The following is a 25505-nucleotide window of genomic DNA, read 5'->3' as shown; positions in this document are numbered from 1 at the left end:
AATAAATGAATGAATGAATAAATAAAAAACAAAAAAATACAAAAATAATAATATATTTATATATATATATATATATATATATATATATATATATATATATATATATATATATATACACACACACACACACACACACACACACACATACTTATACATACAATTTGTTTTAGTTCCTTTGAATGTTAAATAAAGTTCAGAAGAGGATCCCAATCACCAGGAATCTGACCTGCGTTTATCTTGGTAAAATATTAGTGAATAGTTACTTTACGTACCTTTCCCAGGTTTTAATATACTTCATTCTCCCGACTGTTTGAAAGCGACACAAAAATTTGATAAAAAGCTTCCGGAATAGAAACAATTTAAAGTGTATGAGCCGTCTGTATATTCTGCAGTTCTCTCATGATGAGCACATGAAGACACAAGTTCTTCTAAAAAGGAAAATGTGTGCAGATCCTTCCTTAAATCTCTCACCTCCTTCCCCTATTAAACATCTCATTAAATGTTCCACCATGGTAATAAAGCTGCTAATGTATATTATACAGATCCACCCAGTGCACATTACGTAATATTTCTCACGATATCTGCTTATGTCATACCTTATGAGTGACTATCTGTGATGACAACGGGGGTTAAAAGCTCAAGGAATTGGGTACTAGGGAATTTAAACTGCTTTTCTTCCCATGCAAGTCGATGCGCATGCAAAAACAACCCAGAGGCAAGTCAAAGCAAAACAAAAGCAAGCCACGTTCCCCTAAAAACATATTGGATTGGACTTGCTTGTGATTCTGGTGCCCGAGTACAGGGAGCCAAGAGGGTACCTCATCTGTAAGGCTAGGACCGCAGTAGCCAATGCTCTTAAAAGTGACGCGCAGTGGATTGCTTTTCTGTTGCTGTCAGGCATTTAGGAGACTGTTCTACTGCCTCCTGAATGTACTTTTGGGATACCATCTCCCTCTTCTGGGACTTGTCAATGTCCTTAAAGTGATACTAAAGGTTTGAATAGAAAAATTACAAACATGTCATTCTTACCTCATTTTGCACAGAGTGGCCCCAAACACCGTCTTCTGGGGTACCCTGGCGGCCCTAGCGGGTCCTCTCCGCATCAGATAACCCCCTAGGAAAAGCGCTGGGGGTCGGGGTTACCTTGCGGGCGTGCTCCCGTCTCCAGCATTTGGCGTCCATAGCTGCCGAATCCAGGGCTCGGCCCCGCCCCCCGGCGCCCACATCATTGGATTTTATTGACAGCAGCGGGAGCCAATGGCTGCGAGACAGCGCGTCCTCGTCGTGGGACATTCCAGGGGTCAGGTAATGCATAGGATGCATTAAGGTAAAAAAAAAAAGAGGGTTTACAACCCCTTTGAGATGTCTATTTTACCGAAGCTAGCTAGCCCTGTGATCTTTGACCTCTGAGAACCCGCATTCTGACCTCTGGGGGAGGTCCCTGTTCCAATTCCTGAGTCCTAGCCATATTCCTCAATGGGAAACCCTAACCCTAGGGTTGCTTACACGACTTGTTCATTCCCCGACTTATTCATTCCCCGACTTAGTTGGGGTAGGCGGTAGGTACACTAGCTAGCTCAGTGGTATTTGCTCCCCTTTCTAAATGTGGCCTGGGCGCCCCAGATCTTATTAAATATTACTATGCAACTCACCTCAAGGCGACTATTTCATGGTCAAACAGATTAGCATCCAGCAGATGGTCGGAGATTGTCACTTGTCCGGTACACCCTTGTGCCATGTTGTGGTCAACCTTGGATACTTCTATCACCCAACTAAGACCATGTTGTTCACTCTCTGTATAGGTAAAAAATGCACACAATGGTTCTCTCTCTCTTCTCTATGTCCACCCTTACTAAATGTGCTTTTTAACCCAGACATCTCCGACAGCCTATCCAATAGCTGAATGTACTCTTGGTCGCAAGCTGGCATCTTCCAATTTCGTAATATGGTACACCCACTTACGCATAGACTTTATTCCTTTGTGGAGATTAAACATAAATACCAGAACCCTAAGCAACTTTTTTACTCCAACCTAAAGTTTAAACATTAATTCTCTTCCAAATTATCAGCCTTGACCTTAGATAAACCCACTTCATTTGAACTCTTATGTGCCGAAGGTCTCTACATACCTCATTTTATATTGTCCATTTACCAATTCCTCCATGATGCTTCTCCGCTTAATGACTCCTACCATTAATATATGCAAAAATGGTCCCGCATCATCCGATGACCGATCTCTCTCCCACAATGGCAGAAAATATGGGACTTTCTAAAGCTTCGAGATGCGTGGAGCAGAAAGAGACGGCCTATAAGATATTGCTTTTCTGGTATAGAACCCCAGAGGCTCTTCACAGATATGACTCTAAGGTTTCTCGGGTGTGCTGGAGATGCCATGGTGACGTGGGTTCCCATAACCACATCTTTTGGAAAAGTTCTATCGTCCAATCATTTTGGTCCTCAAGTCAAACCCTCCTACAAAACCTTCTTGCGACTATTCCTCTAGACCCAATCCATTATCTCCTGGCATTGCCTATCCCTAGTGTCTCCAAGCATGCCCATAAGCTGGTTGCATTTATCCTTTTAGCAGCTACTGTAATGGGGTCATTCCCTTAGGATGGCTATCTACCTCTCCATCCACATTAACCTAACTATTGCAGGTCCTAGCTCACATGCGAAGAACGGAACACCTTAACGCTGTGGTACACAATTCCCTACCCCGATTTTCCAAAATTTGGGAGTTGTGGGATACTTCTGAGCTTGACCCTGACTGGGGGTTATTTACAAAAGGCAAATCCACTTTGCACTACAAGTACAAACTACAAGTGAAAAGTGCACTGTAAATCTGAGGGGTAGATCTGAAATTAAGGGAAGCTCTGCTGATTTTATTATCCAATCATGTGCAAGCTAAAATGCTGTTTTTTATTTTCCTTGCATGTCCCCCTCGGATCTACAGTGACTGCACTTCCAAGTGCACTTTCGGAGCAATTTCAAGTGCACTTTGCACTTGTAGTGCAAAGTGGATTTGCCTTTCGTAAATAACCCCCATTGCCTCTAATATCTGAATAACTGTCCCCCCCTCCCCCCTATGTATTTCATTGAATTGACTTTTGTCTATCTGTTCCCATCTCCCATGGTGTATCTGGTGTATACACACTCCTAAACCTTATGGACAGCCTTCCCAGAAGAGTTGAAGCTGTTATAGCTGCAAATAGTCTCAATATTGGATGGGTTCACCACACACTGAATTTATACAGACTGGCAGTCAAAGACGGTTGAAAACAACGTTTTTGGTTTATTTTTCCATCTTGCTGGAAACAATTGCAAGCATCCAAACAGCATAAACAAAATCAAACATAAAATAAACCCTAGCCACTCTGGGCGTCTACCTTCCACACAGGAACCTATCTATGGAGTCTGGCTCAGCCTAGCGCTGGGCAGACAGTACTGGTCGTACAGCACAAAACAATAGTCTTTTGATTTTTATCACACAGAAAAATCAATTCTCTCCTCACCTCCTCACAAGACCTTCAGTTACTGATCGCTTTCCTCACAAAGCTTCAGAATGCTGAAGCCATTCAGTGGTAATCCTTTGGACTACTTATAGAGGCCTTAATTGCCTCATCCTGAACAGCTGAAGTCTTCCAACGCCCTCCAAACTTTCCTGGCTATTTCTCGCAGCCGACGCCTAATAATGATTGGTGTATTGTCTAAACAAGGCAGAAACGTATGTCCCGTCTGTGACAACACCCATAGATTTACCTGACTTCCTGTCACAATATATATATATATATATATATATATATATATATATATCACCTGGTGATCCTGCGAGTTACACACTTCCTGTGTAGGCTGACAATGCTCATTCACACCACTGTATCTCTGGAGGAACTTTGGTTGTCACCCTAGGCTTCTCTCCTCATCTGGGCCATAAACCACTGACACTAGGGCTTACTATGATCTGATTTTATTTGAACAGGGAATAGCTGAGGGGTGTTGGTGCCCAACTGTGTGATTCTGCAAAATATAAGTAGTGTTCTATTTATCTAAGTAAAAATTTTATCATAAAAGAAACAAAACTGTTGCTGTAATAACTGCTAAAAAAAAAAGTGTTAGCTGGAGTTTGGTTTCAAGCTAATGGCCCGGATTCAGAGACGACTTACGCCGACGTATCTATTGATACGCGCCGTAAGTTCAAAGATGCGCCGTCGTATCTATGCCCCTTATTCACAAAACTAGATACGCCTGAAATATGGCTTTAGCCGACCGACGTAAGGGGCGCTTCCGTAGATTTACGCGTCGAATATGCAAATTATCTAGATACGCCGATTCACGAACGTACTTGCGCCCGCTACGCCGTTTACGTAAGGCTTACGTCCGGCGTAAAGTTACCCCTGCTATATGAGGCGCAGGTAATGCAAAGTAGGGACGTCGGAACAAGCGTAGATTTTTACGTCGTTTACGTAAGTCGTACGTGAAGGGGGCTGTGCGTAGGTTACGTTCACGTCACAGGCATTGAGCCGGCGTATCTTAGGGCGTAGATTCGACGTGATACTGAGCATGCGCATGCATGCGCCGTTCGTTCGGCGCTTCATTTACATGGGGTCACGATTTATTTCCATACAACACGCCCACTACCAGCCTACTTTGAATTAGGCGGGCTTACGCCGGCCCATTTACGCTACGCCGCCGTAACTTAGGGAGCAAGTGCTTTGTGAATACAGTACTTGCCTCACTAAGTTACGCTACGCCCGACTAAAGATACGCCGCTGTACGTGAATCTGGCCCAATGTATCTAAATCTTCTAGTTCATCTAACATTAGCCCCTACCCAGACTGACAATGCTGCTGTCCAACGGTGTCTCTGTTGCGCCTCCATCCAAAGTGGGGGCACTCTATAATACAGGAGGTGTGTTACTGGCCAGATCACCGGGTGAAAACAAAGGGGAAAAAGGAAAAACGAATGCAGGCACCACATCTAATAAATTGGCAAGCTGGACTATATTATGATTTTTTGTTTTGGGTTTATTACCACTTTAATGATTTCCATTGTACCTGCATTTAGACACATGACGGAATACTTGCATTCCTTTTCTTCTGGGATTTCAATCATTCCACTCTTCTCCTTAGATCTTTTATTTAGTGGAAATATTAATAATTTTACTAGATATTTGTACAATGACAAGGAAAAACTAAGTCACCAAGTACAGATTATAGGATGGAGTCACTCACTAACCCTGTTACACAAGCACAGTCATCATTATTATTATCTTCCTCTTCCTCGTGACCTCAAAATAACTATTAAACATTTCTGTATGTAGAATAAGCCTTCCCAGAATCGGATATTCAACCAGAATGACGGATGGAGAGACACTTGTCCATCCTCTAATCTGAAGTGACAATAAGTGACACTATATTGTCAAAAGTATTGGGACACCCGAGTTTAAACGTACATGAACTTTAATGGCATCCCAGTCTTAGTCCGTATGGTTCAATATTGAGTTGGCCCACCTTTTGCAGCTATAACAGCTTCAACTCTTCTGGGAAGGCTGTCCACAAGGGAATGTTTGACCACTCTTCCAGAAGCGCATTTGTGAGATCAGGCGTTCATGTTGGACGAGAAGGCCTGGGTCGCAGTCTCCACTCTTATTCATCCCAAAGGTGTTCAATCGGGTTGAGGTCAGGACTCTGTGTAGTCCAGTCAAGTTCTTCCACACCAAACTTGCTCACCCATGTCTTTATGGACCTTGCTTTGTGCACTGGTGCGCATTCATGTTGGAACAGGAAGGAGCCATCCCCAAACTGTTCCCACAAAGTTGGCAGCATGAAATTGTCCAAAATGTCTTGGTATGCTGACGCCTTAGGCCTCGTACAGACGAGAGGAAATCCACTGGAAACGGTCCGACGGACCGTTTCCAGCGGATAAATCCTCTGGCGGATTTTGAACTGATGGCTGTACACACTATCAGATCAAAATCCCAGCGGAATACATCCGCGGTGACGTGGCCGCGACGATGACGCGGCGACGTGCGCGACCCTGGAAGGTAAATACTTCCACGCATGCGTCAAATCAATACGACGCATGCGAGGGATGGGATCGGACAGACTTATCCGGTGAGTCTGTACAGACGACCGGATAAGTCCGGCGGACTGGATTCCAGCGGATAGATTTCTTAGCATGCTAAGAAATTTTTATCCGCTGGGAATCCGTCGGCTGGATTTTTATCCGCTGGGAAATGTCCGCTCGGACATACACACGGCCGGATCTATCTGCTGGAACTGATCCGCGGATCAATCCCAGCGGATAGATCTGGTCGTGTGTACGGGGCCTTAAGAGTTCCCTTCAACTAAGGGGCCAAGCCCAACCCCTGAAAAAAAAAACCCTACACAGTGGCGGCTGGTGCTCAAAATTTTTGGGGAAAAGGAGGGAAAAGAGAAAGAGGAAAAGGGAAGCAAATATAACAAAGGAGCTGGAAGTGGGGGGAGGGAGGGGGAAATGGAAGGTGGAAGAGGGGAAAGGGAAGGTCTAAAATGGTCAATGATGGTCGGGGGGGGGGGGGGGTGAAGGGAGGCGGGGTGGAGCTACTTGATCGCTCCGTTATTACCCCCAGAGTAGGTACATACCCACGGTGAATACTGGAGAAGGATCCAGTCTTGGGTATTTTTTGTTCCTTAGGGACATAGGGGGAGGAAGTAAAGAAGGGAGGGGGGGCTGACAGGGGTTTTTTTTTTTTTTTTTTTCTCTTTTTCTCTCCCTCGCTCCTTCTCTCGAGATGGGGACAATAAAAATAACCTCTCTGAACGCGAGAGGACTGAATACTCCTGAAAAAAGGAAAATGATTTTGAAGGATTTAAAGAACTGGGATACGGATGTAGCTTTTGTCCAGGAGACCCACTTTAGGGGGGGGAGTTTGCCATACCTCCAGAATAGATTTTTCCCTCACGAATACCACTCAATGAATCAAGAGGCGAAATCTAAGGGAGTGTCGGTTCTGATCTCAAACCGTGTGAACTGGACTCTACAAGATAAACGCTTGGACCCGAATGGCAGGTTCCTCTTCCTAAAGGGCAGCTTGGGAGGGGTTGGAGTTACCTTGGCCTCGTTGTATGTACCAAATATTAAACAAGATAGATTCATTAAAGAAGTTATTACAGAATTGATCGAATTCTCAGAGGGAAAATTAATTTTGGGAGGGGATTTCAACATTACGTTGGATCCCAAGATAGATACATCGTCTGGGACCTCTTCGACCCCAAGGAGGGTCAGAAGGGGGATAATAAAGAAATTGCATGAGACACAACTAGTGGACGTGTGGAGGATTCTACATGAAGAGGAAAAGGACTACACCTTTTTCTCTAATCCGCATCAGGTTTACACCCGGGTAGACATGTTTTTTGTACCCCACTATTTGATTACTTCTGTAACAGAGACAGCAATTGGTAACATAACGTGGTCGGATCATGCCCCAATTAGTCTATGTCTCTCCCTTTCTAACGAGGCATTCGCCCAAGATAGAAACTGGCGATTGAATGAGGGGCTGCTGCAAAATTCAGAAGTCAGGAATGATGTGGCTAAGGAGATTGCGGCATACTTTCAGGTCAATGATATACCAGGAAGCAATCCAGGAATGGTTTGGGAGGCTCATAAGACAGTCATTCGGGGGATTTTGATAAAACATGGATCTTATTTAAAAAAAAAACGAGATAAACAGATCAGGGAGATATTAGTGGAAATTCAGAAATTAGAACTTCAACATAAAAAAAAACAACTACTAGAGACTGGGAGAAAGTTGGGGCAACTAAGGAGGCAAATTTCAGAGATTATGCGGTATAAAGCTAAGGCGATTATACAGAGAGGTAGGAAGGCCAATTATGAGCTGGGAGATAAATGCAGTAAACTACTTGCAGGGAAACTTAAGGAAAAGAATAGGTCGGTTTATGTCCCACAGATCAAAGGGAAGGAAGGACAGCTTAAAAAAAAACCTAGAGAGATAGCTCAGACATTTGGGGATTATTACTCGGCGCTATACAATTTACCAATAGTAGGGGACAAACAGCCGGAGATAGAGGAATATTTATCTGGGGCAGGCATACCTAGACTACCATCCTCAGTCCGGAAGAAGTTGGAGAGCCCTATTTCAGTGGAAGAAGTAGGGGAAACCTTAAAAAAAATGAAGTTAGGGAAATCTCCCGGCCCAGACGGATTCTCGGTAAGTTATTATAGGGAATTTTCCACGATATTAAACGGACAGATGGCAAAGTTCTTTAACGCAGTTGGAGGTACGGCGGTATTCCCCCCCGAGGCACTTCTGGCTCATATTACTGTCATTCCTAAAGAGGGGAAGGACCCGGCTGAATGTGGGAGTTATAGGCCGATTTCATTACTAAACGCAGACCTTAAACTTTTCTCCAAGATAATAGCGTCTCGGCTTCAACCATGGATAGCTGAATTAGTAGATATGGATCAAGTGGGATTTATCCCAGGAAGGGAAGCTAAAGATAATACGACTAAAATACTTAATTTGGTACACTATGTAGGAGAAAAAAAAATACCCTGTGTGTTTTTGAACACAGACGCAGAAAAAGCGTTTGACAGGGTGAGCTGGCGTTTTTTGGAGGAAGTACTGAGACAAGTGGGAATAGGTGAACAGATGGTCAGATGGATTATGAGTATATACACAGACCCACGTGCCTCAGTAAGGGTCAATGGAGTAATATCACCTCCTTTTAAAATTACAAATGGAACAAGACAAGGATGCCCCCTATCACCCTTGTTATTCGCCCTTACACTAGAGCCCCTATTAAACAGGATCCGACAAAATGTAGACATTCAGGGAATTCAGATGGGAGATCAGACACATAAAGTAGCAGCATATGCGGACGACCTGCTTTTTACAGTGACCAACCCTCATGTATCACTTCCTAATCTCGTAAGAGAAATAGAGGTATATGGTAGACTATCTAATTTGAAAATAAATAACATAAAATCTGAAGCTATGAAGGTGGCGATACCAAAATCTATGGGGGATATAATTAAACAGAATTTTAGGTTTAAATGGGGAAAGGTATTAAAGTATCTAGGCACATATATACCATCAGATATTAAAAATATTTATGCTTTGAACTTTCCCCCATTATATAACGAAATACGAAGACTGTTGGAAAAGTGGAGACATGGAATGCACTCCTGGTTCGGGAGAGGAAGTATAGTTAAAATGTGTATTTTGCCAAAGGTATTATATTTGTTTCAGGCACTGCCAATCCGTATACCAATGACCTTCCTTCGACAGGTAAATACCCTGTTTATGGAATTTATATGGGCAGGGAAAAAAGCCAGAATTAAAAAAGAATTGTTGAGAATGTCGAAAAAGGTAGGAGGGATGGCAGTCCCGGATATAATAAAATACTACAGAGCATCGCATTTAACTAGGTTGGTAGATTGGTGTAGAAACGGGGAGTCTAAACGCTGGGTAAACATAGAGCAGTACGTGAGTCAGATACCCCTGGCTAGAGCACCTTGGTGCTACGCGGTTCTTCCTAGATACCTCAAGAGACACCCTATAATTGGCCCTACACTGCAAATCTCAGCAAGAATTTGTCAAGATAAGAAATATACACCAAGTAAATCGCCATTGATACCTATAATAGGTAATCCTAATTTTACCCCAGGGATGGAAAAAAACATAAAAGAAAAATTTAAAGAAAAGGACCTCTGTCAGGTCTCAGACTTTCTGAGGCCAAATGCGTGGCCATCAATTAAGGATTTGACAGAAGTGGGAGGTACATTTGAACTTGCATTATGGCAGGCATTGCAAGTAAGTCATTTTTTAAGATCTTTGGGCCAGGTAACAGAATTTAATAGGAAATTGACAGTATTGGAAAAAGGTTGTAGCGGGGTGGAACCAGTCTCAAGGACATTATCTAAAATGTATGGGTTTTTGAACGTGCCAGTTGAGGATTTTGTGATGCCAGGTATTCAGAAATGGGAAGAAGATCTGGGGAGAATATTCACCCCAAGTCAACGTAAACAAATAATATACCTGACATTCAACTCATCAGTATGCTCAAAAATGCAAGAAGCTAATTACAAGCTCCTTATACAATGGTACTACACTCCAGAAAGATTATATCAATTTGATAAAGAGGTAGATAAAAGGTGTTGGAGATGTGGTAGAGAACAAGGAACTCTGTTCCATATTTTTTGGTCTTGCCAAAAAATGCGACACTATTGGGAGGAAGTAAGAAGAATCTCTCAAAAATTTTCGGAAGAATGGATTGTGGACGATCCTGCTCTCTTCCTGTTACATAGCTCACAGATACCAGTGCAGAAATATAAGAAGTCGGTGGTGTGTCACATGATAAACGCGGCAAAAGTAGGAGTCACGCTGAGGTGGAGGGATGTGCGCCCGCCATCTATTGCAGGGTGGCTGAAAAGGATTGACGAGGTAGGAGCAATGGAAGATTTGGTATATGCAGCACAGAATAAGAAAACACAGTATGAAGAAACATGGTCGGGGTGGAAGGTATTCATTAGATCAGAAGAAGGAAGGAGGTTGTTAGAGGGAAATTAGAACCTTAGTGAGAAGGAAGTAGGTCAGAGGCAGATGAGATAGTTCTGAGAGGTTCAAGTCCTAATTATCGAGAGAGGAGAGAGGGAGGGGAAGGGAGGGGAGGGAGGACGGGGTGGGTTTTTTTTTTTTTTTTTTTTTTTTTTTGGTTTTGGTTTTGGGAAGGGAGGGAGGTTAAGAAGGGATATAAACGAAGAAGGGTTAGGAAGTAGGAACTGATAAATGATAATGTGTAGAAGATGTATTTACAGTTGTAACATTTTGTGTTGTTTATTGGAGAAAAACAAAATAAAAGAAATGTAAAAAAAAAAAAAAATTTTTGGGGGGCGCAAACGAAAAAGAAAAAAATTGCAGTCTCACTGTGCCCATCAAATGCAGCCACTGTGCCATCAATTGTCACCACTGTGCCATGCCATCAAACGCAGCCACTGTGCCATCAATTGTCACCACTGTGCCATGCCATCAAATGCAGTCACTGTGCCATGCCATCAAAACGCAGCCACTGTGCCATCAATTCGCACCACTGTGCCATGCCATCAAACGCAGCCACTGTGCCATGCCATCAAACACAGCCACTGTGCCATCAATTCGCACCACTGTGCCATGCCATCAAACGCAGCCACTGTGCCATCAATTTTCACCACTGTGCCATGCCATCAAACGCAGCCATTGTGCTATGCCATCAAACACAGCCACTGTGCCATCAATTGTCGCCACTGTGCCAATTGTCACCACTGTGCCCTTTAATTGTTGCCACTGTGCCCATTGATGTCACTGTGCCCTTTAATTGTCGCCACTGTGCCAAATTGTCGCCACTGTGCCCATTCATGCCGCTGTGCCAATTGTCGCCACTGTGCCAAATTGTCGCCACTGTGCCCATTCATGCCACTGTGCCAATTGTCCCCACTGTGCCCATTGTCGCCACTGTGCCCATTGATGTCACTGTCCCCTTCGTCGCCGCTGTGCCCTGTAAAATGCCCCTTTCCCCCCCGCCCGGCACTTACCTTTACTGGAGTCAGCCATCCACGTCCCTCGATGTCTTCTCCCGCCCTCGATGACCCTTCAGCCAATCAGGTTACCGATAGCCAGAACCGGTGAACCTGATTGGCTGAGACGCCTGTCGGTCTTATCCAAGAAACGCACCGCCGGTACGTCCCGAGGATAAGCATTCGGAAGCCGGCTACAACCTGAGGACTGTACTCGGAAAGCCGCTGGCTCTGATAGGCACTTCCGTACAGCCAACCAGCTGCCGTTATTCAGGTGGCCGGCGCTCTAGGTCCGGCTATCTGAATAGACCAGCGGCAGCGGCGACAACAACATCGATTCATGCAATGCAATGAATCTATGTTATTAGTCAGTGGCGGTGCGGAGCCAGAGGGGGCAGCGCCCCAGCGCCCTCTATGAACGAACCGCCCCTGACCCCACAACATAATCCCCATCCACCAAATGATATGGACAAATGCGCTTCTGGAACAATGGTGAAACATTCCCATAGACACACTCCTAAACCTTGCGGACGGCCTTCCCAGAAGAGTTGAAGCTGTTATACTGCAAAGGGTGGGCCAACTCAATATTGAACCCTACGGACTAAGACTGGAATGCAATTAAAGTTCATGTGCGTGTAAAGACAGGTGTTCCAATACTTTTGACAATAGAGTGTACAGTATGTCCAGAATTTAAACTTGATATGTGGTCATGTGGATAAGCGATGTTTTCCTGCTTTCGATGTGAATTTACATCTGCTATAATGGACATGCTGTTACAATCTGTTTTCCAGGTGGAATGTGTGCTCCTCTGTTCCTCTTATCTGAACACTATACTGTGGTCGTAACTTTATGTTTAGCTTTAAAAAAAAAAAATATCCATACAGCTTTAGTCACATCACACACAGCTAGATACGGGAAGAGAATCTTAGGGCTGATAGAGCAATACAGTTAGTCCTTCCTGTACCCCAGGGGCACCCAGCACAGTGATCTGTGGTGCAGTGTGTCACTCGGACACACAGTTGGGCAGATTCAGATAGAGATACGACGGCGTATCTCCTGATACGCCGTTGTATCTCTGAGATCCGACGGTCGTATCTATGCGACTGATTCATAAGAATCAGTTACGCATAGATCTCCCTTAGATCCGACAGGTGAAAGTGACTTACACCGTCGGATCTTAGGCTGCAATCTCCCGCCGGCCGCTAGGTGGCGCTTCCATTTGTATACGCGACGAATATGCAAATGAGGAGATCCACCGATTCAGAAACGAACGCCCGCCCGTCGCTTTTTTTTTACGTCGTTTGCGTTCAGCTTTTTCCGGCGGATAGTTACCCCTGCTATATGCGGCGTATCCTATGTTAAGTATGGCCGTCGTTCCCGCGCCGAGTTTTGAAATTTTACGTCGTTTGCGTAAGTCGGTCGCGAATACGGATGGACGTAATTTACGTTCCCGTCGAAACCAATGACGTCCTAGCGACGTCATTTGGAGCAATGCACGCTGGGAAATTTAGCCGGCGGCGCATGCGCAGTTAAATCGGCGCGGGGACGCGCCTGATTTAAATACCACACTCACCCTAGCCGCGGAATTTGAATTCCGCCGGGGGATTTGCGATCCGCCGGCGCAAGCTTCGAGGTAAGTGCTTTCTGAATACAGCACTAGCCTCTCAAACTTGCGCCGGCGGATCGTAAATCAGATAGATTACGCGGATCTAAAGATCCGGTAATCTATCTGAATCTACCCCAGTATCTCCGATCATGGTAAAGAGCCTATGACGTAGGCTCTTTACCACGTGATCAGCTGTTCACACAGCTGATCACAGTGTAACTAGAATGCTGACAGCGCGTGAGTAGAGGAGAGGTGAGAAGCGGCTGTCCTAACAGGGGGATCAGGGCTGATAATCAGTGCAATGATTATCAGTGCAGCCCCATCAGCAGTGCCCAACAGTGCTGCCTATCAGTGCTGCCTTTCAGTGTCCATCAGTGATGCCTGTCAGTGCCTCCTCAAAAGTGATGCCTATCAGTGCCATCTATCAGTGCCCATCAGTGCTGCCTATTACTGCCCATCAGTGTTGCATATTAGTGCCGCCCAGGGCTTTTTTTCAGGGGGAACTAGGGGGAACTCAGTTCCACCACCTCTGGCTCAGACCCTTTGGTGCCTGCTCACCACAATCACTTGTAAACACAAAAGTCTGGTTTCTGTGTTTACAAGTGACAGCTCTGCACTCTCTATGTAACCCCCTGAACTCTGCACTCTGTATGTAATGCAATCCTGATATTTAATGCCCCTTTAAGACCCTCCTACTGTTTGTGAAATCTGAGCGGGGTTGTGGTTGAGTTCCTGCACCTATTTTCTGAGAAAAAAAGCTCTGGTGCCGCCTATCAATGTCCATCAGTGCAGCCTCATCAGCGCACATCAGTGAAGGAGAAAAATTACTTATTTGCAAAGTTTTAACAGAAACAAAGTGAAAAACTTTTCAAAATTAAATTAAAGTACCTCTATATTGCAAGACATTGTCCATCTTGGGAGCAAGCAAGAGCGGGTGGCTACAGTCCTACATACAGTGGGACTATTGAGAACAAACGTAACCACTCTAACAGGAAATCAGATCACATCAGCAAATAAAAAGGGAATTTGGAGGAGTCTGAGAGCAGAAGGTACATTTTTGTAATTCTTTTTTTTTTTTAAACCAGTAGTGTCACTTTAATCGTTTTTGTTTCTTTTTAACTGCCCCGTCTAGGAGGTCTTTGATAAATGGCCAGGACTTTAAAAAGAAACTGCAATGTATGTTATTTAAAGTGGTTATAAAGGCTCAAGGTTTTTTACCTTCATGCATTCTAAATGTAAGGTAAAAAAACCTGTGTGTAGCAGCCCCCCCCTAATACTTACCTGAGCCCCATATTGATCCAGTGATGTGCATGAGTGCAGCGGCTCTCCAAGATCTCTTCCACCTCTGCTGAGACAGCAGCAGGAGCCATTGGCTCTCACTCAGGGGCGGACTGACAACTCATGGGGCCCCCGGGCAATAGAAGATTATGGGGCCCCTGGGCTTACAGATGGCCACCACGCCAGGAGGCAGTGCAGAGGCGGGGCAGCTAAAATCTCGGGATTTTCACATCAAAAGCATGTCGGTTTCGGACATATCAGGGACAGATGTAAAAAAAAAACATAGATTTTTACATACTGTCCCTGGTTTTACTGAGCCTGGCAACCCCGATGGGGCATGGGGCCCTCGGGCAGTGCCCGAGTGACTCAATGGTCAGTCCGCCTCTGCTCTCACTATTGTCAATCACAACCAGTGAGCCAGTAAGAAGAGTACAAGGGCGAGATCAAGCCGCGTTCCATGTGTGGATGGACATGCAGAGCAGCGGCTCGGGAGCCCCCATGGCAAGCTGCTTGCTATAGGGGCACTCAGTAGGAGGGGCCAGGAGCACTGGAAAGGGACCTGAGAAGAGGAGGATCTGGGCTGCTCTGTGGAAACCACTGCACAGAGCAGGCAAGTATAACATGTTTTCTATTAAAAAAATGGGTGACAACATAGGAGAAAAATTGGGAGACAGAGACAGTGAGTGTTGTCACCCTGTAAGAGGATAACAGTGCCTGAACAAGGACATTTGTGGAACAAAAATTATTCATTTGTTAAAAAAAAACAATGATGCAATGGTGAAATACCACCAAAAGAAGGCTATGATAAAAAAAAAATTGGTACATTGTTGCATGACCATGAAATTGTCATCCAAAGTGCGACACAGCTGAAAGCTGAAAATTGGCCTGGGCAGGAAGGGGTATAAAGTGCCCAGTATTGAAGTGGTAAATGAAAACATTTGAACAGAATGCTACTAGTGTATGGCCAGCTTTATTTATAATTTAGACCCTCTCTGGCCAGTCCCCATTGTGCAGGAGGGTGCTGTGGATAGAGGTTTTCCTACCAGCCCAGCACTTATTCTTATGTACACACATCATATTTACACACTAAGTACAAACCTATGTATATCACGGAGAGGATGCAAATTCTGACATTTCAGAATGACATATTCTGATTTGATGTATTTCATTGTACAATTACAGACATGTCCTATTGTGGCTCATTACCAGTAAAATGATGCATGCTCAAAATGTTTAAATAGACCCGGTCCCCCACTTTTGTGTTCCCTTTAAATATTGCTATTTAGCTAGATTCACAAAGAGTTAAGCCGGCGTATCAGTAGATACGCCGTTGTAACTCTGAATCTAAGCCGTCATACATTTAAGTGTATTCTCAAATTGAGATATACTTAAATGTAGCTAAGATACGACTGCCTGCGCCGTCGTATCTTAGCTGTCTAGTTCCGCCGGCCGCTAGGGGAGTGAACGCTGATTTACGCCTAAAATGCATAAATCAGCGAGATACGCCTATTCACGAACGTACGCTTGCCCGTCGCAGTAAAGATACGCCGTTTACGTAAGGCGTTTTCAGGCGTAAAGTTAGTCGAACAAATAGCTGGCCTAGTCAATGTTAAGTATGGACGTCGTTCCCGCGTCGAATTTTGAAAATTTTACGTTGTTTGCGTAAGTCGTCCGTGAATGGGGCTGGACGTAATTTACGTTCATGTCGAAACCAATACGTCCTTGCGGCGTACTTTGGAGCAATGCACACTGGGATATGTCCACGGATGGCGCATGCGCCGTTCGTTAAAAACGTCAATTACGTCGGGTCATGGTTTATTTACATAAAACACGCCCACCTCTTCACAATTTGAATTAGGCGCGCTTAAGGCCAGCCCAATTACACTACGCCGCCGTAACTTAGGAGGCAAGTGCTTTGTGAATACAGCACTTGCCTCTCTGACTTACGGCAGCGTAGCGTAAATACGATACGCTACGCCGGCTCAAAAATACGCCGCCCTACGTGAATCCAGCAGATTGTTTTTACCATTGATGTAGCTTTCCATTTTAGTAGTCGTTTGTCCCAAACAACCCTCCTTGTATGTGATACAAAACTCCATAATGTCACCCAGCAGACTGTGTACTTCCACCCTGGGACACAGGGTGCCCATACATGTGCCCAGGAGATCAGCTCCGAAGTGCGCTTCCTGTATGCTGTAAAATATACATATGCCAAAAGATAGTTTTCCATTTCACAGCCCACACCATCTGTACCTTCCCATTATCTCCTCTTGTTGGGCCAAAGGGAAGAAAAAGATAAGTTTGAGGCGCTATGTTACTCTCTGCTGTCAACTAAGGTTTTTCAGAAATGACAGGGTCTCTTTAAAGCTGGACTCCAGAATAAGTCCATATTGTCTAAATACATTCGCCATATGTATTCTTCCTTGAATCTTGGTGTGCTTTATGTATTTCTTCCACATCTATGCAGTAATCCAGTGTGACACTTTGCCTTAGTGCAAGAGCGTACTGTTAAAAAGACCGCTCACTACTGCTCTCTCTCCTTGTGCAGGGAAACTGGTTTTGTCTCCGCCCCCTCCTGTCGTTTTCTGCAGGCAGCCTGTGGTGGGTGGAGCCTGATGGGTCCCTTCCACAGCTCTGCTCTCTGCACAGACTATGTACAGCACAATGATAATGTCACTTTGTCAGGAACCATTAATCAGACGGAGACAGAAAATGCAGTAAAAATCATGCCTTTTAATATAGTGGTAAAAATTGTGCAAATAGTAAACCTAGTCAAAACATAGCCAGGGTTCGGTAATCAAAGCGGGTAGTTAGTGCAAGCCAGTAAATCAGGAAGCCAGAGATCAGCGTAGATGGAGACAGCAAACAGGATCAGGAACCAGAAGGGATGTCAGCCAGGCAAGTCTTTAACAGTGACTTCAGTGACCACTACCTCTAGCTGGAATGCCTGCTCACCTCCCAATGTAAACCCCACTACAGAGTCACACAGGCCTGTAGTAATATCTCTCAGAATGTTGTAGGGAAACCCTTCCTCCTCCTGGTGTTCCTGGACAAGACAGACCTCCTCTGTGTTCTCATGATATGGATCCCACTACAGAGTCACACGCGCCTGGTGAAATATCTCTCAGGATACGTAGGATGTGTAGGCATATAAAACAAAGGCAAACAATAGTGCTCTCTGCTAATAACATTTAATAAAACTTAACTAAAATACTCACCTACAAATGTGAAAAACATGCATATCAGTAAAAATGACGAGAACGGAGGAAAAACGTCCTGAATGGCAGCACCTCACACCTGTACGCGTTACGCTCTCTAATAAGCTTCTTCAGCAAGTCACTGAAAGTTGCACTACGGTGGAATTTTGTAAATTTTTGTACTTCATTTATGAGTTTGTGGTTGTGCTACACTATATATATTATATTTTATTACCTTTTGAGAGTCACAAGTGGGTACACTCTAAATGGTGTGGGCAGCATTCACGTCAAGCCTATTAGTAGGCTATTATATTGATTATTTTATTTTTATTTTCACAATCACATTGTTAATTGCGCCGATCATATATAGTGCATCAGGATTGCACCGCTGCGTGGGCACGTGCACATGTGATCCCCTCCTTCTGAGTGATGTTCTTGAACGTCCACTCAGAAGGAGGAAGCATCCATCCGGCCGCATATATATACAGTGGCTGGGTGGGATGTGGTTAAGCCTTTAATAGGAACACAGCAGAGGATCTTCAGATATGTTGACCAAGGCAAAGGCATGGGAGATATGAACCAGGCATTTTAAATAGCCAGAAGGGGCTGCTGACGAGCAGGAAATGTTTACCAGGTAAGGCACTGAGAAACGATGAGTGCTGCCAATTAACCGACAGCTGAGCACTGAGAAGGGAGGGCTGCACCCAGTCCTGACACACTTCTACTTTACAAGGTATTATCTGGTAAAAAAAAAGTGTGAATAAAATCTGTGCACATGGAAATCAGTGTGTAAAACTGTTGCTACCCAATAAAGTGTAAAATAACTCTTCCAAATGTATTGAAAAATGAAGGGGGCGCTAGTGGTAATTAAATGTGATCATCCAAAAATAAATAAAAATTTCAAAAAAAATGCAAATAAAGTACCGATAACTGTGTATGATCAAATGCAAACAAATGCTAATGCAAATCTCAATAATATAGAAAATAAACCAACCATATACTGTTTTTTAAATGTAAAACAAGAGAGTAACACCAATTCCCATTAGTGTAAACACAGTCCTCCTGATGACCTCAGTGTGACGAAGCGCGTTGAGAGAAAAACAAGGTGTGGCAGAAGATGCAACAAATGGTATATTTAATTAAAATCAGCCAAATGGCTACTCACTCTAATATAAAGGTCATATAACAGTAAAATACTGTGGTCACTCAGCGGGTCCCCGGTAGATGGTGGTGTGTAGATATTAACAGGAGAGGAACAAACGGCCGGACATTCATCTTGTCGTCTCGGAACCAGCATTAAACACACTCGGAGTCGCATCGGAAGTGATGTCAAAACATAGAGATAACGTTTCAAAGCTTCTTCGTCAGATCTAAATGGCTATTGATCTCTGACAAAGCGCGTTGAGGCAGAGCTTCCAGTATGTCAATTCTGGTTCCGTAATTTCTGGTTCTTGGAACACAAGCCATGTCCAAGACATGGCGGAGCAGTGGTGCTTTCTAATATACATACTGTGGGCTGTATTAGTGCCAGTTTGACACCCATAGATGTGCAATTGAAGTGGATTCAACTTTATGGTAAACACTATTAGGAGCTGGGCTTATCTTGAAACAGAGTGGAGTCCCAACTAACTGCATATTGACCACTTTTAAAATAAAGCGGTTGCATGATATCTGGTGAGTGTGTAGTAATTTCACTGGTCATGGGTGTTTTTTCCCCACAGGATTGTAGAGGAAAAGAAGGTTTAAGCTGGTTGGATTGGTGGATTTATGTTCTCAAGCTTATAGATAGAGACTGTGTTTGCACTAATGGGAAGTGTAACTTGTTTCACATTTTAATAAAAGCATATGATTGGTTTATTTTATATACTATTGAGATTGTTGCATTTGTTTGTATTTGATCATATACAATCATATGTGCATTATTTAATTGTATATATATATATATAAAACATTTTTGGATGATCACCTTTAACCACTTCAGCCCCGGACCATTTGGGTGGTCAAAGTGACGTGGCTCCCAAACATAATTTACGTCCCCCCCCCCCCCCCCCCCACAAATAGAGCTTTCTTTTGGTGGTATTTGATCACCTCTGTGCTTTTTATTTTTTTGCACTATAAACAAAAATAGAGCGACAATTTTGAAAAAAATTCAATATTTCTAACTTTTTGCTATAATAAATATCCCCCAAAAATATATATATATATATATAAAAAAATGTTTTCCTTAGTTTAGGCCGATACGTATTCTTCTACATATTTTTTGGTAAAAAAATCGCAATAAGCGTTTTTTTGATAGGTTTGCGCAAAAGGTATAGCGTTTACAAAATAGGGGATCGTTTTATGGCCTTTTTATTCATTTTTTTTTAGTAGTAATGGCGGCGATCAATGATTTTCTTTGTGACTGCAACATTATGGCGAACACATCGGACACTTTTTAAGTAAGAAGTGATTTTCGCGCCAAAAAAATTAAAACTAAAACGTGGAATAAATAAAAATATATCAAAGCTGCTCCCCTAGAGAAAAAGGAAGGATTATTAAACCTCTTGATCCAGTGAATAATTAAGTAATAGGGGGCGCTAGTGCAATAAGGATAACCTTATTATAATGTGTCAAAAAATTGTAAACCAAATTGAACATACATAAATATGTGAATAAATATGTGCAAATCTAACACTCACAATAAAAATTGCAAGTAAAGGTGATAAATACAGAAATAAATATAAATATATAAAATTGATAAGCAGTGCCAATAACCAATATTATGTATAAAGGTGAAAATCTAAAAGCAAAACACAGTAAGGAAACAGTGCTCCCAAAGCCATGGGCCAAGAAAAGTCCAAAAGAAGAAAATAAAAAAATGATAAACACTGTCCGTGAAATCCTAAAGTGATGATTAACCACTCTCCCAAATGATAACACTTCAGCTTATATATGGAAATCAGAGGAACATGCAATCTTCTCAGATCATGTGCATATAATTAAATTCTTCCACCGCTTATAAGATGACACCCAGGAAGTGCTGATAGAAATGGGCTCTTACCAGAGCGATTGGACTTTCTTAATTAAAAGGAAGCCAAAATCGCTTGTGCAGATTAATGCCTGCAAGCATATGATGCGTCATCCACTGTTGTCACAGGCTACACCTCTCCACGGAGTTTACAGATGGGACATGAAAATACAAAGACAGCTCATAGTGCAACCGGTTTATTATAAAAAAGTACAGATTCAAAGCGTGACCAGGCTACGCCGCCGCCGATCGCTTCGTAGGCCGTTTCGCCGCCGACGTAATACGAAACGATCGTCGGCGGCGTAGCCTGGTCACGCTTTGAATCTGATCCCCCATCCGCACCTGTCTATTGCGAGGTGATAGGAGGAGGCACGCCGACACGGGAGTTGAGGCAGCCGCTTCCTTTTCTGAGCCTGCAGACCCAGTGCCAGGATGGGCACTTGTTAGCGTAAGTGGCCACTTGGCCCCGCTTTGTTTTTTAACTACTTTTTTATAATAAACCGGTTGCACTATGAGCTGTCTTTGTATTTTCATGTTCCATCTGTAAACTCCGTGGAGAGGTGTAGCCTGTGACAACAGTGGATGATGCATCATATGCTTGCAGGCATTAATCTGCACAAGCGATTTTGGCTTCCTTTTAATTAAGAAAGTCCAATCGCTCTGGTAAGAGCCCATTTCTATCAGCACTTCCTGGGTGTCATCTTATAAGCGGTGGAAGAATTTAATTATATGCACATGATCTGAGAAGATTGCATGTTCCTCTGATTTCCATATATAAGCTGAAGTGTTATCATTTGGGAGAGTGGTTAATCATCACTTTAGGATTTCACGGACAGTGTTTATCATTTTTTTATTTTCTTCTTTTGGACTTTTCTTGGCCCATGGCTTTGGGAGCACTGTTTCTTTACTGTGTTTTGCTTTTAGATTGTTCTCCTTTATACATAATATTGGTTATTGGCACTGCTTATCAATTTTATATATTTATATTTATTTCTGTATTTATCACCTTTACTTGCAATTTTTATTGTGAGTGTTAGATTTGCACATATTTATTCACATATTTATGTATGTTCAATTTGGTTTACACCTTTTTGACACATTATAATAAGGTTATCCTTATTGCACTAGCGCCCCCTATCACTCAATTATACATCGGACACTTTTGACACATTTTTGGGACCATTGTCATTTTCACAGCCCTCGGTGCTATAATAATGCACTGCTTACTGTGAAAATGACACTGGCATTGTAGGGGTTAACCACTAGGTGGCGCTGTAGGGGTTAAATGTTCCCTGCATAGTGTTTCTTACTGTAGGGGGGATGGGCTCTGTGTCACATGACACTGATCTCCGCTCCGAGTACAGGGAGCCAAGATCAGTGTCATTGTCACTAGTCAGAGCAAGAAGATGCTTGTTTACACAAGCATCTCCCCCCTTTATACCTCCGTAAGACAATCGCGGGGATGCCTGCGGCGATCAAGTCCGCGGGACCCGCGGTCTGACTCACAGGGAAGGCAGCAGGATCGTGAGCGCGCCACCAGCGGCGCGCTCGCGACCACATGTCAGGCATTTAAAGGGCCGTGTACAGGTACGTGATTATGCCTGTCCGTGCCATTCTGCCTTCGACGTATATATACAGTGGGCGGTCCTTAAGCGCTTAATTAACACTAGCGCCCCCTTCATTTCACATTCAATGTATTATCTAGGTCTGTAAATGTATTTGGTGCACACAAAGTGATTGCCCATCCTTTGTGGCTATTGAGAAATACAGTTTTTATTTAAACTACATGTCCTGAGTTCAGCTGTAAGGTATAAGGAAATTCTGTGTATTTTAGGTTCGCTCTGATTTGTAATGCAAATCATCCTAGAGTATTGGGATGACACAGGCGAAAAGAACTCTACATTATATCCCACAACTGGGAAGCATGTCGCTGACTTACACATCTATCTTCTGCTTTCTGTTGCTAGGTAAGTGAACCACAATTTATATTGTACCAGTGTTAATTTTGGCAGCAAATTTCAATTTGGTTTTAGTCTTAGTCCTAGGACTAAAATGGCATTTTAGTTTTAATCCCATTTTAGTCTTCTGCAATCGTTTTAGTTGTATTTAGTCGACTAAATCTCCAGTATATTTTAGCCGACTAAAACTCATTTTAGTCGTCTAAAATCTAGTGGGTGTAATTAAATTGTAACATTTCTCTACAAATTTCAAACTCATTATATACTGCTGGAGTGAAAAATCTCATATGTTATTATTTATGGTATTGAGGTATGAACATGCACTACAGTCCAGTGTTAATTTTGAAGTCAAATTTCAATTTAGTTTTAGTCTTAGGCCCAGATTCACGTAGGAGATACGACGGCGTATCTCCAGATACGCCGTCGTATCTCTGAGTCTGAGGCGTCGTATCTTGGCGCCTGATTCAAAGAATCAGATACGCCAGAATTTGTCTAAGATACGACCAGCGTAAGTCGCCTACGCCGTCGTATCTTAACTGCATATTTACGCTGGCCGCTAGGGGCTTGTATGCTGATTTATGCCTAGAATATGTAAATCAGCTAGATACGCCAATTCACGAACGTACGCCTGGCCGTTTACGTTAGGCTTTTTCCGGCGTAAAGTTACCCCTGCTATATGAGGCGCAGCCAATGTTAAGTATGGACGTCGGGCCAGCGTCAAATTTTCCGTCGATTACGTCGTTTGCGTAAGTCGTTCGCGAATAGGGCTGTGCGTCATTTACGTTCACGTCGAAAGCATTGGCTTTTTGCGGGTTAATTTGGAGCATGCGCACTGGGATACTTTCACGGACGGCGCATATGCCGTTCGTAAAAAGCGTCATTTACGTGGGGTCACGATAAATTAACATAAAACACGCCCACATGTTCCACATTTGAATTAGGCGGGCTTACGCCGGCCTATTTACGCTACGCCGCCGCAACTTTGCTTTGAGAATACTGCACTTGCCTGTCAAAGTTGCGGCGGCGTAGCGTAAATAGGATACGTTACGCCCGCTCACAAATACGCGCTCCCTACGTGAATCTGGGCCTTAGTCTTTTGACTAAAATGCCTATTTAGTTTTAGTTGTATTTTAGTCATCTCAATTGTTTTAGTCGTATTTTAGTCTACTAAAATAGTATTCATTTAGTTGACTAAAATGTTTTAGTCGTTTTAGTCAACGAAATTAACACTGTATTGTACATAAAGGTATTTATTTCACATGAGTGTTGAAATCAATCCAGCACTGACAATTTATGTATTGTCAAAGCCAATGGATGTTTTATGTTCTGTATCTGGTCCTTGGCTGGTGGCTTTATCAGCATCAATGGAAGAAAAGTTTGGGATAACAGAGCTATTGTAGATCATTTAACCTTATCTGCCTTGATGTACATTATATTGTTTCTCTCTGTGGATATGTGTAGTGTGGGAAGGATATCCCTGCTGTTCCTCTGTACACGATATAATGGAGTGCTTGAAAAGGAACAGATGTAGTTCCGGGTATAAATGGGTCTAAAATCGTCCAAAAACAGTCGGTTCGGCAAAAACTGTCTGACTTTCTGCCAAAGTGTACAGCTTCCTGTCTGAGAGAAGCTGGTCGCACGAAAATCTGGAAAACCAGCATCCAATGACCGGTGTGCCCTGGCCCGGGGAGGGGTCCTCCTATTAGAACACAATAGTACAGCCGGGTGAGATTGTTAAGCCTGGTACACGATTGGATTTTCCACAGACAAAGCGTAGGACTTTTGTCCGAAGGGCGTTGGCCGTGAACTTGTATTGCTTACAAACAGCAAAGAATTGTCGGCCATCAAACACAAAACTATGGCCCAGATTCTCATACAATTACGTTGCTCCTGGGCAGCGTAATGTATGTGTTTTACGTTACACCTCCGCAGTTTTACAGCGTTAGTGCCTGATTCTCAGAACACTTACCTGTAAACTTGCGGCGGTGTATCGTAAAAGCTCTCGGCGCGGGCACCATTTAAATTAGGCGCGTTCCCGCGCCGAGCGTACTGCGCATGCGCCGTCGGGTAAATTACCCGACGTGCATTGTGCTAAATGACGTCGCACCAACGTCATTTGCTTAGACGTTAACGTAAATGGCGTCCAGCGCCATTCACGGACGTTTTGCGCAAACAACGTAGATTTTGAAAATTTCGACGCGGGAATGACGGCCATACTTAACATTGGCTGCGCCTCATAGACCCCAGGGGCAACGTTACGCGTCGCAAGGGCTACGGAAACGTAAATTCTCTGCGCCGAGCGCGCGTACGTTCGGGAATCGTCGTAATTTGCTCATTTACATAAGCAATGGGTAAAACGACGTCGGCGACACCTAGCGGCGGAAAAAAAAAATGCATTTAAGATCTGACAGCGTATGAGCCTTACGCCTGTCAGATCTAATGGGTATCTATGCGTAACTGATTCTAAGAATCAGTCGCATAGATACCCGGGGCCAGATTAGGACTTACAACGGCGCAAATGGTGTTGCGCCGTCGTAACGCCTTTTGAGAATCTGGGCCTATGTGGTTTTTTTTTTTAGCTCTTTAGCGCCACCCTTTGGGCAACTTCTCCTAATTTTTTTAAGCGTGACATGTTGGGTATCCATTTACTTGGCGTAATATTATCTTTCACAATATAAAAAAAAATGGGCTAACGATACTGTTGTCTTATTTTTTAATTAAAACAGGTGAATTTGTTCCAAAAAAAGTGTGCTTGTAAGACCGCTGCGCAAATACAGTGTGAGAAAAAGTATTGCAATGACCGCCATTTTGTTCTCTAGGGTGTTAAAAAAAAAAAAAAAAAAAATATATATATATATATATATATATATATATATATAATGTTTGGGGTTCTAAGTAATTTTCTA

At 43.4% G+C, this 25505-nt stretch overlaps 2 protein-coding genes across 4 annotated transcripts in view; one reads left to right on the top strand and one right to left on the bottom strand.

Moving 5' to 3' along the window:
• The window catches only part of VARS1 (valyl-tRNA synthetase 1), a 101994-nt gene extending 101569 nt beyond the window's left edge, over positions 1-425 (bottom strand). For all 3 annotated transcript variants that reach the window (XM_040323482.1, XM_040323484.1, XM_040323483.1), the window contains exon 1: positions 273-425. In XM_040323482.1, coding sequence (XP_040179416.1) covers positions 273-298 — 26 coding nt within the window. In that variant the 5' untranslated portion in view covers positions 299-425. The remainder of the gene's footprint in view (positions 1-272) is intronic.
• The window catches only part of LOC120913512 (fucolectin-like), a 41570-nt gene that overhangs the window by 244 nt on the left and 15821 nt on the right, over positions 1-25505 (top strand). Inside the window, exon 2 of the mRNA XM_040323488.1 lies at positions 22476-22608. Coding sequence (XP_040179422.1) covers positions 22518-22608 — 91 coding nt within the window. The 5' untranslated portion in view covers positions 22476-22517. The remainder of the gene's footprint in view (positions 1-22475; positions 22609-25505) is intronic.

The sequence above is a fragment of the Rana temporaria genome, chromosome 9 (assembly GCF_905171775.1).
Source record: "Rana temporaria chromosome 9, aRanTem1.1, whole genome shotgun sequence".
NCBI lineage: Eukaryota > Metazoa > Chordata > Amphibia > Anura > Ranidae > Rana > Rana temporaria.
This window is presented reverse-complemented; position numbering and strand designations above follow the sequence as displayed.